Genomic DNA, 18940 nt, shown 5'->3' with positions numbered 1-18940 from the left:
CTGATTAATGAACTCGTCCTTTCTTATAGGACCTCAAAAAAAGTGTGCCAAAACTCGATTTGATCCTTTCAGTTCTTCGAGAGTCATTTGGTTTGCGGACGGACGGACGAACCCGGACACACAGGCAGACGCCATCGCCAAAACTGGATTTTCGTCTTCGAGGGGCCTCGAAACGTGGAGATCCGTTGAAAAATTGTGGTGTCAAACTTCGGACAATTCTAATACTTTTTCAATAATAAATTATGAGCATATAAACATTTGTATCTTGAACGTTCTTAATTGAAAAAAATTGTATTTCGAACGTTTTATTTTGAAAAGATATCATGTTACGGATGTAAAAAAGCATTAAATTAGAATTTCTTCAATCTGCAATGATTCAAATTTCAGATTTTCTAATTTAATATTTTTAAAGTTATAGTTTGAATTTCTATAGTTTGTTAGAGGTTCGAAATTTGGGAATAATTTCACAGTTTGACAGAGGTTGAAATTTATAGTTTATTTCACAGCTTGTGATACAATTAGGAAGATTTTTAAGGCCTAATCGAATTAAGGATATGCGAAGTTAATAAACGAACTTTAAAAGTTGAAAGTTTTTAAAGTAGGTATATTTTTTATTTATGTTTTGAGTAATTTGATATATTTGACTTTAGAAATAAAAATTACTTGAAAGGACATTTTCTTGACTAACATAAACCTTAAAACACAATCTGTGCAACACAATTGAACAAGAAGGCTTAAAAAGAATTCTGTTGCTTAAAAAGCGGTTTAAAAAACAAATACCTAAGCAAATCAGTTTTTCAAATATAATTGCATAAAAAGAGTTTTTTCTTGGTGTCTTGCTCTGGCGCTCGACTCTTTTCCCATTCTCAAAAGGTCAATTCTTGATCAACTAACCTAAAAAATAACTTCCAATCAAATAACTTTTTTTCATTAATACAGATTCATATTGCGGTAGCAGTCGAAGTGGATTTTTCCTGTTTTTTTATTTTTTATTACATGAACGCACTCACCTGCAAAAAGAAAAAAAAATAATAATAGAGAATCAAGTAAGCATAAGCTCACTCATATACATCTTATATATTTACCATTTTTGAGGCCATGTCTTTTCTTCAAGAAGGGAGTGACATGTATGTTGTATGCACATGAAAAAAATTCTTTCTTAGGCCCTCTGAAGGTGATATCATACATATTCGATTTGAAGCAATTTTCTGTAAATCAAGTTAATCAATTTCTTTAGAGATTATTCATTCATACACAATATTTTGGTTATGATTCAGAGTTCCTCTAATTCATTAAAATTTTTATACGTATAGAATTATTTCTTTTACCTTACCATCAAGATTCATCATTATTCAATGAAAATCTTCAAACACATTTTTAAGAGAAATAATAATTTTGTCATATTTTCTTAACATTTTTCTATGAGAATTCGACATATAGTGCGTTCATTAAAAAATGCCACGAGCACAATAAAAAAATAAATTATTTTAGAATAATGTTGAACAATTTAGAAAAATTACGATTTTCCTTAAAAATGCATTTAAAAATTGCAATCAAAATATGTACAATGAAAGAAGAGAATTCCATATGTATAACAATATAATACAGTCGAACCAGGATTTAGTGATCCTATATTTAATTTTTCTGAGATTTGACGCCGCGCAGAGGGGATGGGTGAGTTCAGCTGCGGGAGGATATGCGGTGCTCACTAAAGATTCACAAAACAAAGAGAAAAACAAGAAAGAAAAACCAGGAAGGAAACAAAATATTTCAAAGCCTCCTGATTTAGTGTCACGCTCAGACCCAAAATTGACATTAAATCCAGGTTTGACTGTATATTTATTTTCAATAAATTCAGAAAATAAAAAGAACCATAAATCTACAAAAAAGATAAAACTCAAATCAATTATATCAACAGAAACACAGCCGATTTTCATTGTTTTAATTTTTTGATTAAAAAGGCACATTCATTAAAAAGATTACAACTAAAAAAATTTAATTATTTCAATTTACTGTCAAAATGCACTCTCTAAAGATGAATTATAGTTAATAATAATTAATTAAAAAGCGGAAAGTCTATCGCGCATCCAATTAATTATTAATTAAATAATTTTTAGTCAAATTTCATTAATTATATTAGTTGAAAATGGCAGGATATGGATTTCAATGAAAAAGTAGTTAGGTTCTATTCACGAATGTTTTTGTACATTTTCCTGATTATAATTTTTAGTCAAATTTGGCTTAGAACAAGCTAATTTTGAATAATTTATAATCACTGCAGCAAGAAGTGAGCCGTCAATCTCAGTTTCAGAGAGAATTTTCGAATCTGTTAAAGTCGGCCAAGAAAATAATTTTAGATGGATAAACGTTTATTTTTCGGTCTCCTGGTCTTAAAAAATTGACTTACTAAAATTTACATTTTCTTACAGAATGTTCTTACAACTACCTCTTAAGTACTAACATCTATCTACACCGTATATATTCGACCGCTCGCTCTCATAGCCTAGCTATCCTCGCTTCGCCAAGCCTCGCCTCGCACGCACGTGACTACCTTCTCGCTTTGCCTCGCATTGCTCTTCCTCCTTGCCGATAGTACTTCTTTCCTCCCTAAATACAAATTCTTTCCCTTTCCTTCCCCCTCATCATCTATCCACAGCCGATCCGACAAGTCAATCGCATATACTTTGTAAACCGTATTTATTAGCGCAATCCCTCTATAATTTTCGTGACTCTCCCTATCTCCTCTTCTTACAGTGGTACAACTAACCCCCTCCCTTCTTTCTACCTCTTGGAAATCCCTTCCCCCTCCATACTCTTTTCTCTACCCCTTCAGCCTCACCCTTACCTCTTGTGTGCCAAACAGCCACGCTTCGTTCTCTACCCCGTCAAGCCCTGCTGCCTTAGACTTTTTCAACTTAATTATCTAATTCCCTAACTCCTCGTCATTTAGCTCCTTTCCATCTACCTCCTTCGTTTTTCTAATCCACTCATCACTCTTCCGTGTATCCGATCGATAAAATAAACCTTTGAAAAATTCCCTCCATTCCTCACTTCCTATCTTTTCACTTATCCCCATCCTAACGTTCCTAAACCTATTTATTATGTTGCACACGTACCTTTTTGTATTAACAATTTTCGACTTCTCTTCCTGATCTTTCTTCTTACACATCAACCTAAACTCCTTCCTTATTTCTACGTACTCCTCCCTTTTCGCAGTTCCTCTTTCCACATCCTGTAATTTCTTTCCACCTTTTTTTCTACTTTTTACATTCCTTATTCCACTACGGATTCACCATTTCTTTCTTCTTCTTACTCAGCGCCTGCTTTTACACACACCCTTTAACTTTCTCTTTCAGATCCTCCCATATCTCTTCCATCAACTCCTCCTCAAAACTTACCTTTCCCAACTGCTCCTGATACTTCTCCATCGCCTCCCTCGTCTATGTTACCCTTTCCACTAACGGCCCTTCTTCCCCAGCATGCCTACCCCCAACTTTCCCTTTTATCCACAAACTAAATGGTCAATGGTCTGATTTAATCCTCCCTTCCACTTCGAATTTCTTAGTCTCCTCCCACCATTGCATATTTATGATCACATAGTCTATCAACGATACACCCATCTTACTCACATACATGTGTTTCCCTTTCTTTAATCCTTCCCATCTTATTCTTACTGTACACAGTCACAAACTTACACGTAACCCATCCTATCGCTACCGCCCTGATTTGCACGCTCTCCCCATAACTTTCCCTACCTTGCCACTCCCTCCCTTTTTTCCCTGCTCTTTAGCTTCAATCCTTTCATCACAATATTATTTCTTCGATCTGCCTTCTTTTTCTCTCCATTCTTAACTCTATTACCCATATCCTTTCCCTATCCGCTCTCTCCTCCTGTTCATTCCTACGCTACCTCACTTTCTCTTTTATCATATTATCTACATTCTCCCAAATACCTTTTTCCTCGTCCTGCCTCCTGTAACCTACATCTATTTCCGACCTGGCCTCTATCTTCTCAGGCCTTTTTCTGCCCTTTCCTTCCACACCCTAATTTTTTCTTCCATCTGCTTCATTTAATCTTCTTTTTCCTTCCTTATCGACACCACCTGCCCCTCTAATCCTTCTACTGTCTCCCTCAACTTTTTTACCTCCTTTTGCGAGATCTCATCTCTTACCCTCAGTTCCTCCCTTATATTTTCCAACTGTACCATAACTCCTCGATTTTCTACTCTCCCTAATGAACACCCCGAAAGCATCCTTGTCTGTCCATCTATTTTTAAGAGGGAGGGGGGCCTACGTGCCCGTAAAACTTTTTTATACGGAATCTCGACAACTGGTCACGTATAGTTGGTCCTCGTGGTCTTTGGGAAATTTTCTCTGCATTGAATTCACTACCAGCACAGCCAGTACTCTCGCTTACTCTTGTTGACCACCTCCCGCTCTTCCGTCGGTAAATGAAACCTCTTTATGCAACCTATAGATGTCTCTCAACACTTTTTCCACCTACAACCCCAATTTTTTCCTCTATATGCTCTAGTCCAGCGATTCCCAAACTAGTGCCGCCGGCCGATGAGGCTGCCGCCAGCAGGGGGATGCCACCCCGGGCCCAGCCACCCGTCATCCCCCCCCCCCCCCCCCCCCCCGATTTGAGGACCATTTCATTGTCATGAGATTTAAGGCTGTTTCAATAACTAAAATCCTAAAGATATGGCTAAGTTAAATTCTAATTATCAGAATCATTTTCCTGATGTAATTTTAAGAAAATTAAAAAAAAGTTGATGAAAATCGGTTAACATTTCGAGCAATTAAGCATATCGTTAAGAACACGCAAAATTACAAGAACTGTCAACTGGCATCGAAGATATTAACTGATTTTCATCAACTTTCTTTTCATTTGCTTAAAATCAGATTAAGAAATTGATTCAACTAATTTAAATATAATTTATTAACATTTTAACACTTTTTAATTTTTGTGAATCGGTTCTAATTCTCTCGCGTGAAGCATGCAAACTTCCGCATAGCCCATAGTCAAGTATCCTCCTTGGGTTCTAGTAGAGAGAAAAAAATGGTAGGGTGGCGGCTCTGCCCCACCCTGAAAACTGCAAAAAATTTTGGGAATCGCTGCTCTAGTCCAGCGATTCCCAAACTTTTTATGCACTTTCTGGGGAGCGGCAGGGCCACCACCCTCACATTTTTTCACAATACCCTGCCACAAAGGGGGGACACTTGACTGCTTCACTGCTTGACACACCATGCTTCACGCGAGAGAATTAGAACCGGTTGAGAAAAATTAATATGTATTAATATGTTAATAAATTAAATTTAAATTAGTTGAATCAATTTCCTAATCTAATTTCAAGCAAATGAAAAAAAAATTGATAAAAATTGGTTAATATATTTAATGCCAGTTGACAGTTTTTGTAATTTTGCGTGTTCTTAACGATATGCTTAATTACTTGAAATGTTAACCGATTTTCATCAACTTTTTTTCATTTTCTTAAAATGACATCAGGAAAATGATTCAGATAATTAGAATTGAATCGAGCCATATCTTTAGGATTTTAGTTATTGAAACAGCCTTAAATCTCATGACAGTGAAAAAGTCCTCATAGCGAGGGGGGGGGGGCTGGCTCCCCCCTCGGTGGCTGCCCGGCCCGGGGTAACATCCCCCTGCCGGCGGCAGCCTCATCGGCCGGCGGCACTATTTTGGGAATTGCTGCTCTAGTCCACCCTCACAGCCCCTGCAGACACTCTTTTCTCTCCCGTAACATCCTTTAACAGTACGAGAACCACTCTTGGCCCCCTTGAAGGCTCAAACTTCTGACCACGGACTACCCTGATCCCTGGCCAACATAGCCTCACAACCCTACTTAACTCCTGGGCTTCCACCTCCACACTCCACTCACACCTTCCACACAAACTCCGTAAAATCTTCTGACTACATATCACCACACACGTTCTCATTACCGCCATCAACATGCAAGTCCGGAAAATAATATTCTTTGACACTCAAACCTTTTTTACTTTTTATTACAGCAACAAAAGATTTCTGAATTTATGCTCAAATATAGCGCTTATTGGCTACCTTCCTTCAATATACAATTTCTTAATTATTTTGAATAATTTTACGCTCTTAATTAAAATCGTAAAATCAAATTCAAATTTCACTTTATTATTTAGCTGTGAATTCAGCATCTATTGATTTTTTGAAACAATTATTGTTATAACTTAAGTTAAATGTTGTTGGACTTACTCAGAGCTTGCTCTTCTGTTAGACCTGCAGTTTTCGGTTCGGGTTTTTTACATTCACCACTATAAACAATGTAGCAGAGAAATACAAAAATTAAAAAACGCATGCCTGTTATGAAGTTCAAAACTCTTTCAAATTAGACTGCTTTCAAGATGTGTAACTAAATAAATGAATTTTTGTAGTCTTTTCGATTTACACATATTTACCAAAAGTACCTCCACTTTTGTAAGATTGCAAAATGTGACAGACACGATTACATTTGACAAACACAAAACCCTTATGCATCCAGATAAAACATTGTCCTTGTTTTTATTAGTTTAAAAAAAATACCCAGGCACCTCTAAAGACAAAAACAAGTTTTTGGTGATTTTCCGATTACGGAACATTTTTCCAAGTCATAGAGATTAAAAACTTCAAACTATCAGCCCTGAATAATTTTTAACTAAAAAAACGGCATTTGAAACATTTCAACTATACTAAATGTAAAGTATTTAAATCCAAATTATTTTTAATTCATCAATTTATCTAACAATTTTATCAAAACTTTTTCGAATTTAGGGCCAATTTTTAAAAAGAAATAAAAATATTTGAAATATTTAGGTTATTTAAAACGATTTCAAGGAAATAAATAGAGAACTTTTAAATTCAAGAGGAAAAAAAGAAATTTCATACGATTTCAAAGATTTAAAGATAATTTTCAATATTTCGGTTAATTTGCGATTTTAAAGAATTTTCTTTAATTTCGAAAGAATTTCACAGGATTTACAAGATTTTAGGAAATTGAAAAAGACCTTAAGGGATTTCGGAAGATTCAGAAGAGAGTATATTCAGTATATTCAGAAGAGTATTTTAATACATTTCCTGGGGCCTCAAATAATTTCGTAAGGTTTCAAATACTTTAAGGAATATCATCAGATTTCATACAATTCCACAAAATTTCCTCGGATTTTGTACAATTTAAATGTTATTCAAAGAATTTATTAACAATGATTGAGAAATTATAAAAAAATGTTAAAAATTTATAAATATTTTTGAACCCTTTAAATATTTTTAAAGAATTTATATATTTCTTAGGGATTTAAATATTTTAGGGTATATAAAGAGGGTAATGATTTTAAGGAATCGAAAAAAATTGCATACTGTTTTAAAGAATTTCGGAAGCTTTAGAAGGATTGTATAGGTCCGATAAGATATTATGATTTTTTTAAAGAATCCAGGGGATCTTGAAATGATTTTATCGTATTTAATAAGATTCCTTAAGATTTCAATGATTTTAAGGGATTTTAGAAGCTCTTAAGATGTTTCAATCAATTTTCTAGGGTTTTAGGTAATGTTATTATTTCATAAAATTTCACGGATCTTGCCAAGGATTCTATTCAACTTTAACGACTTGTAAAGATTTAAAGTGATGTTATAATACTTCGAGGGGTGTCAGAAGAAATTTCATAAGATTAAAATAATTTTAATAGGATTTCCAACATTTAAAGAGTTTTTAATTTTCTTATAATTTTAAGGTCTACATTTTTGTCATTTAATTTGAAATTTCACATAGTGAAGTTTAGAAATTGGCAACCTCAAAAGCGCATTAAGTTAAAATTGAATGCAGGAAAAAATTAATCGTTCTAAAAATGCATTAAGAACTGTACATTTGAAATTAATTTCATCTGTTTAAAACACATAACATAACAGATTAATAATTAATAAATTAGTAATATTTCTGATTGTGTATTTAAAAATGAAGAGACTTCGAAAGAAATATTTCCGAATTTAATCATTTGAAACTAAACAACTTTGGATTTAAATCTTTAAAAACTAAACAATATCAGAATTGCGCATTCAAAACTATAATTTTCAATTGAAGTTATATACACATTAAGGATGATAAAAACTATTATGAGCCCTTATTCCATGCAGTATCGACTGACTTTTAAAGTGAATGGATTAATTTTGTTATTAAAAACTGAGATTACTGTACAAAAAACATTCACTGACATTATCAATGAACAAAATTGAAGAATTTTTATATATTTTAAGCCAACAAGCTCAATTAAACTCTCAAAAATTAAACAATTTCAAACTTCGTTTAAACTTATAGTATTTTAAAAGTTTGATCTAGAAACTTAATCATTTTCAAATTATGCATCACGCTCTTTAAGATTCATAATTTTAATCGAGAGTACAAAAATAATAACTTGACAATCAATTAGACAGCATTTCCATGCATGCGAAATAAATAACCTTTTATATATTTATATTTTTAATAATTTTTCTCTATTTTCTAGTGAAAAGAAGAAAAAGTAGTGGTGAGTAAAAAAGTCTTAGGATTGAAGGGGGGGGGGGTGGTATTTGTTGTATCGACTTTGGTGCTCATTTTATAAAAACTTGTCTTATGTCATAATTATATAATTATGTTTTATTGACTTTCTTTAACAATATTACTGATCAGTATAAAATTACTAATGTGAAAATATATGTTTTTTTTGCAATATATGTTCATATAGATAATATAACATAAAATGCTTTGTCTTATCTTTGTTATTCCCTTTCCACATAACTTCCGCATCATTTCTTTTTCTAATTCTGCCACAGAATCTGGGTCGGTAAGTTTTAATTAAATGAAGGATATATGCACAGGAAATGTGACAAATAATTAACAGAAAATTTTAATTTTTGTGTGTAAGCTTATCAACTTTATTGAAACAAAGATAAAATAAGAAGAGGATATTGTGAAACTTGTGAATAAGGCTAGATCACCTCCGCACCATCACTACAAATTTACAAGTTGTTGCTTTATAACGAAAAATTTAATTATTTACACATATAATCTATTTTACCTTACTTTATTTACGTTTAAAATAGGCCGTGTCTACGAGTACCGAAATTTCAGTATGAATAGCCAATAAAAGCCAGGCATCGAAAGCTGATTGTACTGATATGCAAATAACCAAAATTTCACATTTTTACTTAGAAATTATCCATCAATCAAATATTTTACGCTTAAAAAGTATACGCTTTGAATAATATTATAGTATTTGCATATAGTATTGGCAAGAAAAATGCAAATCACTTATTTTTACAAAAAGCTCAAAAATAACAGGAAATAGAAGAAAGTGTTTAATGACATTTTTTTATAACTTTTATAGAAAAACAATAAAATAGATGAATTTTCAAATGAAAAGAAAACAAATGAAAAATATATATATATATGATTAAATTTTTATGTTAATTTTTATTGGATGAAAAATGAACTTTTTTTCTGAAAATTGTGTTTTCTTTCAATTTAAATATTTATCTGTTTTAGTAGAAATTTTACCTTTATTCAAAAAAGTGCAACTATTTGGTTAAAAATTCAACAATTTTGTTAAAAAGTCATCAATTAGGTTGAAAATTCATATTTTTGGTTGAAAAATCGTCTTTGTCTGTTGGAAGTTCAAGTATAATTGTAGAAAATTTACTTTTTGTTAAAAACTCATATTTTTATGTTGAAAAGTCGAACTAAAATATTATTTGGATGAAAATTTTTATATTTTTTTCGAAAATTTATCTTTTTAGTTGAAAATTCATCTCTTTTCGTAGAAATGTCATCTTTCTTGGACAAAAATGCAACTGTTTGGTTGAAAATTAATCTTGTTTGTTTAAGAATTCAACGCTTTCGTCTGAAAATTTTGTTTGAATCACTTTGTTAAGAAATAATTGTTTTGATGAAGATTCATATTTCTAGTTTGAAATTCATCTCTTTGGTTGAAAATTTTACTATTTTGTGGACAATTATAATATTTTTTAATTTAAAATTCAACTGCCTGGTGAAAAGTTCAACTACTTTGTGGAATTATTTTTTTTAATGAAGATTTTTTACTTTAATTGGAAATTTAAATATTTCTTTTCAAATTAATTTTTTCTTTGAAAATGATATTTATTACGGAAAATTCATCTTTTTGCTTGAAGGTTCAACAACTTAGGTGAACTTTTTATTCTTTCATGAATGACAAATCTTTATTTTTTGAAAATTTATATCCTTAATTTAAAATTTTTTTTTTTTGTAATTTTATTACTTTGGTAGAAATATCAACTGTCAGACTTTTTTTTAAATTCATCTTTTTAGGTTGAATATTTAGTTATTCTATCAAAGATTGTATTATTTTGTTAAAAAATCAAGTATTTCACATACAAATTAAAAATTTTCCAATTAATTTCTTTACTAAACAAAAAATGATTTTTATTTTTTGTGTAAAGTTAAGAAATTAATTTCAATTTTTTAATTTGTTTGTGAAATATTATTTTATTGCGTTTACAAAGGGTCATTATATTAAAGATTTTACTATATTAAATTTCTGGTATTTGAATGTTAATAGAAAATGAGAATTTGGTGAAGGAAAAATCAAGGAATTTTGGAAATAAAGATTTTACCCTGCTAAATAATAATTATTTAATCAGTTTCAAGTATAAAAAGCATTAAGCAACCATTTGCACTGAAATATAAAAATCATTATTACCTTAAATTTTTTTATTTGAACTTTAATTTCTGGAAATTTGATTTATGGAAGTTTTAAAATTTAAACATATTCAAGAAAATGTAAAATTTAATAAAGAAATAACATTGAGTACAAAAATCGCAAAATGAATAAAACATATGTGCTCATAATTTTGAAAATTTATTTCAGATACTCATTTTAAAAAATCACAAATATTCAAATTTATATACATGTGTATCAGTTCATGTGTGTGTGTGTGTAATTGGAATATAGGTATTTTAAACACCTAAAAAGTTTATTATACAACATTATTTTTATTGAAACGTTTAAACAATTTGATTATATAATGTAGTAATGTGACAATTTTTAATTCACAAAAAAAACATTTACGGGTATTTATTTATTGACATGCTAATTATTATAAATCAGCGTATCAAAAGTCGTTAAAAATTCAAAAGTCGTTAAAAATTCAAAATTCGTATCGAAAATCGTATAAATGCACAAAAATAAACAAAATACATTTCACGTACATTAAGAGTTAATTACGCTTAAAAAATAAATAAATTGTACTTTAATAGTGCACTGCGATGGCGCCAAAAACTGAGGCTGCTTTCAATTCATCTAGTAAAATATAGTACAACTATATCAACCGAATTAGAACGCGCATAATGATAAAGTTGAATATTCTATAACTGGACGAGAAATGTAGAAAAATTCCTGAAATACATTTTACGTACGAAGCAGAATGATAATTCAATAAAAAATATTATGCATTTTACTTAATTTTTGCGTATCCTACTTATCAAATAGCTAACATATGGATAAATAGATCTGGATAGTTAGAGCTCTTATTGAAAGTAATAGTAAAAACGAATAAATAGAAATCATAATGGGTAATCGTCAAATCAAGCAATGACATTTTTTTCTTCTGAAGATTTTAATTTTAAATCAAGATCTTACCCTATGAGTAAAAATTGGCCGCTAACACGTTCACTACCAAAAGGGTTAGTTGCTTTTATATGAAGGATTTTTGCAACGATCTGAAAAATAACAGTAGATGGAAAAAAGTGCCAATCAACATGTTTCTATAGAACTATTTTAAAGAAACAAGTTTGTTTCTGTGATTTTTTGTATCTTGTGTCATTTCGGCAAATAACACGATATTTCGTTTTTCAGACAAAAAAAATTCTCTCCAAACCTGGGACACAGAGCAGACTATTATGAAATATACTCTTTACATTACGGTGAATATTGAACAAAATTAAAAGAACAAAAAACATTTGGATATGTATGTAAATTGATTTTGAATATTTTTAGTAAAATAACCGCAATTTTGTTAATTTCAAACTCTGAAAACTTTTTCGTCAGATTTCGAAAGAAGACAAAAAATCTTTCAGAATCAACAATAAAATAATAAATGCCTATAATAGATATGAAAAATCACGCTCTTAGAAAAATTTAAACTATTTTATGATAATTTGCATTTTCAATGAAAAAAATTAAATATTCATAATATCATCCACAACATTTTGTCTGCAAAGCAGTGAAATATTATTCCTTGCAAAACAGCATATAATGAATTTGTTCTCCTCTTTTATTTTTATAAGAAATAACTTTTACTTTGGAAACTACTTGAATTTTTTTTAAACATCCTGCCTGAACAAGACATATGTTCTTCTGCGACTCTCATTAATTTTTGTATACATATTTTATAAATAATACAGTTTGCGCAATGCACAAGGTGTCTTATTTTTCATAATGAACTTCAATCATGTTATATCTCTTGTTCAATGTAAAAACTGAAGAACAATTGAATTGCTTTCAACATTATTATTGCCCAATATGATTATGAATCAATTATAATTCAATTTTTTTTAGTAAATTTGGATGCCCTTTCTTTATTTAAAATGGAATTTTTTTGTGCGCCGACGTTAATATTATGATGACACCTGTTTCTAATCAGATTCAATGTCGTGCACTTGAACTACTTATAACTTGGTGCTTCGCTAAATATATAATTTTTCAGATCGTGAAAAAATAACAGTTCCATTGAAAATTTAAAAAAATTTTAATTGTATCAGTTAAAAAAAAACAGTTTCATATTATTTCAAATGGATTTTTACTTAATTTAAAATTTGAGACTGTTCAATTTCGATGAATTTCAATCAAAACTTTTGTATTTTTATTGATCTCAATTTAAAATTATTCTGTTCGATATAAAGTAATTTTCTTGGGGACATTTTTCTTCAAATCCTGTTTAGCTTCTCCACAGAGAAAGTTTTGTTACGGCAATAATTTCAAGAAACGTTTACATTCGTTTAATTAAACGTACTTCGGTATAAATATGCGTAATTCAACGTTTTTAAGCAATTGTGATTGATTGACATTCTTATATATTTTTGTAATTGTATGTTGGGAAACTCACACTAGTTTATAATATTTGTATTTTAATTTCAATTATTAAAAAAATATATTGCTTGCTCTATGAGAAAGCAATATATTTGCAAGTTAATTAAACATAAAGAGGAAGAAAAGTTTTTAATAAATAAGAACCATACAATGATAAATTCAAACAAAGCAGAAACATCCAAGATTCAGTATTTAGGGTTAGTTTTTTATTATTTTCAAGATCTTTAAAACAGAGTTTTGCAGCCAGATTTATTTTGATCCTTATTATGAATCTTATCATTAACTTCTTACCTTATTGATAAATTATTGAACCAAAAATATTATGTAACTAAATTATTTATGTTGAAAATTTAACTATTGTGCTATATGCGTTCAAAAAAACACATAATTTTGAAAGAGGTTGGAAACTTCTAATTAATTTCACAGTTTGAGAGAAATTTAAAAGTGATTATTTATTTCACATTTCGCAAAACAATGATGAGTTTTTTTAAATTTCATAATCGAAATAAAGCTACATGGATTTGATAGCAGTAGTTTTTTCTAAAATCTATATTTTTAAACTTGGATTTAAGCATACATAATTGTGATATGAGAACCCATAAATTAGGGATACAGTTGGCTGTTTGAAAGAGAAAAATTAATTGATTCAAATATATTTGAGCTTTTTTGATTTGATTTTTCTGTATTTAGTTCTACATAATCCATAACAATTTTTTATGTTTTTGTTTGACTAAAACAAAAACTACCCGTCCTATCATAAAATGATTATTGAAAAATATGTAATGTGTGTTAACTGTCCAATTTTTGTTTACTAATTTTTTTGTAGCTTGTGTCGTTGTTTTTCAATAATATATATTTTTTAAATTTTATTGTTATTTTTCAAGATTAAAACAAAAACTACGCATCCCGTCAAAAATAATTAAGAAAAAATTCATAATTCTTTTTTAGTTAAATAACTTTCATCTATTTATTTATTTTATGACTTCTTTCGCTTGTCCAAAAATCTAATTTTTTTATTTAGTTTTTTTACGAATAAAGCAAAAACTCCGCATCTTTTCAAAAAATAAGTTATAACAAATTTGTAGATCTTTTTCGGTAGCACAATTTTGATCTATTCATTTTTCTTCCTATCTTGCATAGTTTGATCACAAAATAGAATTATTGATTTTTCATTATTTTTGTACGTTCCGAATTGATCTTTCTGCTTAAATTCGCCTCCTTTTTATTTAAAATCAACATAGTTTCTTTGTTAAATTTTAGTTATTATATTTTCTAGGGAAAATTAATTTTCTAAATTTGGAAGTTCAACTATTTGGTTGAAGGCTGAACTTCTTTGTTAAAAATTCCGGTTTTTTATTCTTGAAGATTCATCATTTCAGTTGAAAATGAATCTATTTTTTAAAAAGGTAAATCATTATCTTGGGAATTATATTTTTCATACAAATTTTAACTGTTTTTCTGAAAATTCTTCTTTTTGAAAAGAAAATTCATATTTTTTTATTGAAAATTCGTCTTTTTTTAAAGTTCCACTATTTGGTAGCAAAATCATCTTTTCATCATTAATGCAACATGTTTCACACATTGATTTTATTTAAAAGAATATATACCCCTATTTTTCTTCCATTCTTGTGAAAAATCACTATATTTTCTGTGTTTTTTAAACATTTAGGGCCGTGAAGTCCTTTAAAACATTATGTTTGTATGTTATCGCTTCGGAGAGGAAAAATTAGAGTTATTTATGCGCATTCAATCTATTTAAAAAAAATTAAATTATAATGATGATTTAATTAAATAATTTTAAGTTAATTCTAAAACATTTTTGTTGCGTTTGAAGTGAGAATTTTAAAATTTTCGTCAAAACATATAAGTGCATTATATTAAACTTATAATATAATGCTCACTTTCCTTATCGTGAATGTTTTACTGTCTGTAACAGAAATTTATCATCCGATTTACAATTCTATTTATTTAACAATAAAAAATAAATCAACTAAATATCCAAAAAGAGTCATTCAAAGTTGCAAAAATTTAACGAATAAGCAATAAGCAAAGAAGCTTGGCACGGACAAGTTTAACGAAAATTTCCGTAAAACTAACCGATTAATTAGTGGGTGGGGTAAGTATTTAGTAGTGGGGTAAGCATTACGGAATTTTTCGTAACATTATCCCTGAATGAGCTGAAAAATGGATTAGCCCCAAGAATAATTCCGTAACGATTGATCAAAGAAATTAAGATCAATTCCTTATGAAAATATCCAAGAAGATATTTTGATGATAAAGAACAAGCGTGCCTCAAATAAAAAGTAATATCATTTAAAAGGATGCTGCACAAGCAGTGTTTGTTTGATGTCATTATTATGTAAATGAAATTAATTATATTCATTACCGATTATCTATTAACGTAACATATTTTTAACAAAACAGATATTGCTACATATGCATATTATACGATAACAACTTTTTAAATATTAACAGTTTAAAAAATATTTCACGTGATGATAAATATTTAATAATTTCGAATAATTACTAATTCAATGGAATTGAAATGGTACTGTTTCTTATTCAAGAAAGCTTTCAAATGTAAATAATTGAAAATCTATAATTTTTGTATTTGAATCAATTTCGAAATGCCGAGATTTCAATTTGACCATTTTGAGGTTTAAACTAAATTGAATGTTTTCAAGTCCAAGCTTCTAAAATTCTAGAATCTTTTAAAGATCAAGAAATAAATTCATCGTCATTTTCACCATTCAAAACGGAAAAATTTTCAATTTTAAACTTTTTAAATTGAATTCTTCTAAGGCAAACGTTCAAAATAAAAAGTAATTTTAAATAGAAAACATAAAAAATGAAAACATTCCTATTCTGAAACATAATGTCATCAACGAATTCAGAACTCTAAAATTAAAACTATTAAAAAAGATAATATTCCTTCTAGAACTTTTCCAATGATCTTCATATAAAAATGGGACATTTTCATTAAAAAAAGACTTAAAAAAAGAAAGAAAACTGATACGATTACAATTTTTTAAATTGTAAAATTTCAAACCTTGAGATTCGAAAGTGGAAAAAAATTATGATGCCCGGTTCTAAAATTTTTGTATTCTTAGGGCGTCAATTTGAAAATATATTTTCTTATTTTCTCATTCTTTTCCATTTTTTCTGGAGAAATTTAATTCAATTGGTTTCATTGTGAATCCTGTAAACTAAAAATTGTACGAAAGTAAAGACTTTTCACTTTTTACAATTGTTAAAATTGAACCCCAAGAATATAGAAAGTTTAAATCTATTATTATTAAATGTAAAACTGACTATCGAAACGTGTAGAAAATTTAAACAAAATTTGAAATACATTTTCGGAAAGGATTTAGTGATTCTGAAAACCACTTGCTTGACCAGTTCGTAGAGCTGCAGTATACTAGAAATGTTGTTTCTTGATGAAATTTGAAAACATTTAACCGAGTTGTCAGCAATGTTGATATTTTTTTTATTTTATTAGCCAAACTTCCAAACAATTTTAGGTTTTGAGAATCACTAAATCTTTTCCGAAAATGCTTTTATTATTCTGTGGAAGTTTATAAAAATGATGTAACTTTTTAAAAATAATAATGAGGCGCCAGTTTTACTTCGGTGAAAATTTCGAGATCAACTTCCAACCGTACACTTTGTAACAATCCAATTGATTTTTTCTTCAAAAATTCACGGAGAGAAATTTCTAGAGATTACTTCACGGATATGCTCCTTGATTTTATTTGCGCTTTGGCGCAAGAACTAAGATCTCGGAACCCATGCTTTTAATGGATTTGATTGAAAATTCAACGGCTTCGCTGAAAATTTAACTAAATTGTTAAAAATCAATTTTATTAGGTGAAGGTCCATCTCTTTATTTGTAAAAATTTAACTATTTTCTTGAAAATTCCTTTTTTGTTTTTAAAATCAATTTTTCAACTGTAAATTCAACTATCCCATTTTTATTTGAAAATTAAACGTTTTGAGTTTAAACATTAACTATTTGGTAAAAAATTTATGCGGCTTAGCGGCCAGAAATATAATTTATTTTAAGTCCAGCTCATTTGTCAACGTTTCGGACTGGTACGAGTCCCTCTTCAAAACTCTACGAGGAGAGATACAGAGGTTAGATCGTGAATAGTAGGGTTGTTTCCAAAGTCAGATATAATTTTTCCAATAAATGGATCTTATCGTATATAAACTTCTAATTTTAAGAACGCCCATAAAATAATTTTTATATATTGTTTACTATTTTTAATTTAATGATGAAATATGAATTTTCTATCACAATGCCGATTGCAGGGCCCCTTAGACGTCAAAGCCACCAATCACAGCTCATGTGTCAGTGATTCTCATATATCTTCTTCTGTGCCGATGTTTTGTCTTGGTTATCTGTACATCGAAAATAGAAGTCGCAAAATATTGTTTGAAAAAATTTCAAAGGAGGTTTTCGTAAAAGCCAAGAGTGCAAATCTTCCGAAAATAGATATTTTCATGGTATGTAAAAAGAATTCATTGAAAAAGTTCTTAAATGTAGTCATGTTTACTGAAGAATTCGTAAATATGTACGGTTTTTAAATGTGTTAATAATTGTAATTAATAATTTCCTTCAACGTACTACTTACTCTTAATTCAAATATTACAACAGGATAACTTTTTTTGTTACATAAACCTTAACAAATAAAGCTATCAAATCAAAAAAGTCAGAATTGGCAGTAGACTGTGGCCTAACCTCTTTATCATGAGTTTCATTAGTTTTCATGGTTTTCATCAAAGCCACATCGTCACATAATAGATAATTATGAGAAACTCTGAGTCACGTGACACCCACGTGACACCAATTTGAATAAGTGTTTTACCGCCTTCAATTTTTAATAATTTTTTACTTTTAAACGACTCAACAGAAAAAAGAATGATAACGCAGCTTCGATTCAGATTAAACTTATGTATTAAAAAATGATTTTATCTAAAATCGTGAAACAACCCTATTGTTTAAAAGCGAAATGACAAATAAAATACCCTGTTTGGACCGAATTCAAATGATTCCAAATAAATAAAAAATGCGAGAAAAGGTTTCAACATTGAAGTGTTTACATCTATGCCTAGAATGGAAGATGGGTCTATGTCGGTTATTTTACTTAAGTTTTCTAAAATATAGTTATGAAGGAGACTAAAATTGTAGAGATTGTTTTAAAGTATTACCTTGATTTTCGAATTAAGTTCTTTTTCGGTTTCCACGATAGTAGACATAACCTCACAAATGCAATTGAAAAATTGTTTCAAATGTGGGTTTGACAAATTTTTGTATTTGTTAATATTGTTTTTAGAGTTTTTTGCAAGAAAATTTTGTTTCAATTGTTCTTTCGAAATCAATTTTTTTAATAATTAAAGTTTTATGTTAAAATAAAGCAAGGACCAACGCAATGGCGCGTGGTCTTGCGGTTTTTTGAGGTTACGTACTAAGATGAAAATATTATGGAGGCAGTGGGTTATTACAGTCACGTGATATCGACGATCACGTGATCGCAAGCACGACATTTCCTAATTTAAAATAAATAAAATTCTAAATGTAATTAAATAGTGCATTTGAGTTATGTTAGACCATTTTTGCTCATTTTTGCTTGGTAAAAATTAAATTATGATATAAAGTGCTCAAGCACTCATTTTTTTCTATGGACAAAATAATGGGATTGTTGTAATCAAAAGTGTGAAACATAGGGACGGCATGTTTTCCGAAGGCTGCTTTAGTACAAAAGTTGTTTACATCTCTTTTATGCTCTTTTATTCTAACTGCAAGTTCCCT

The 18940-nt window shown here is 29.4% G+C and overlaps 1 protein-coding gene across 1 annotated transcript; it reads right to left on the bottom strand.

Moving 5' to 3' along the window:
• Window positions 1-835: 835 nt before the first annotated feature.
• On the bottom strand, window positions 836-18465 carry LOC117168368. The gene is made up of 5 exons (XM_033353962.1): window positions 18340-18465; window positions 11680-11759; window positions 6251-6309; window positions 1086-1208; window positions 836-1010 (listed from the first exon to the last, which is right to left on the bottom strand). The coding sequence occupies exons 1-5, from the start codon at window positions 18385-18387 to the stop codon at window positions 931-933; spliced, it is 390 nt and encodes a 129-aa protein (XP_033209853.1). The 5' UTR covers window positions 18388-18465; the 3' UTR covers window positions 836-930.
• Between the last annotated feature and the right edge of the window lie 475 nt (window positions 18466-18940).

Source organism: Belonocnema kinseyi, chromosome 2 (assembly GCF_010883055.1).
Source record: "Belonocnema kinseyi isolate 2016_QV_RU_SX_M_011 chromosome 2, B_treatae_v1, whole genome shotgun sequence".
NCBI lineage: Eukaryota > Metazoa > Arthropoda > Insecta > Hymenoptera > Cynipidae > Belonocnema > Belonocnema kinseyi.
This window is presented reverse-complemented; position numbering and strand designations above follow the sequence as displayed.

Coding starts and splice junctions, on each gene's coding strand:
- LOC117168368 (XM_033353962.1), bottom strand. CDS start 18,387: ATGTCTACTATCGTGGAAACCGAAAAAGAACTTAATTCGAAAATCAAG. Junction 1,209..6,250: donor AACAGAAGAGCAAGCTCTGA/GTAAGTCCAACA, acceptor CTTGATTTACAG/AAAATTGCTTCAAATCGAAT. Junction 1,011..1,085: donor AAGACATGGCCTCAAAAATG/GTAAATATATAA, acceptor TTCTTTTTGCAG/GTGAGTGCGTTCATGTAATA.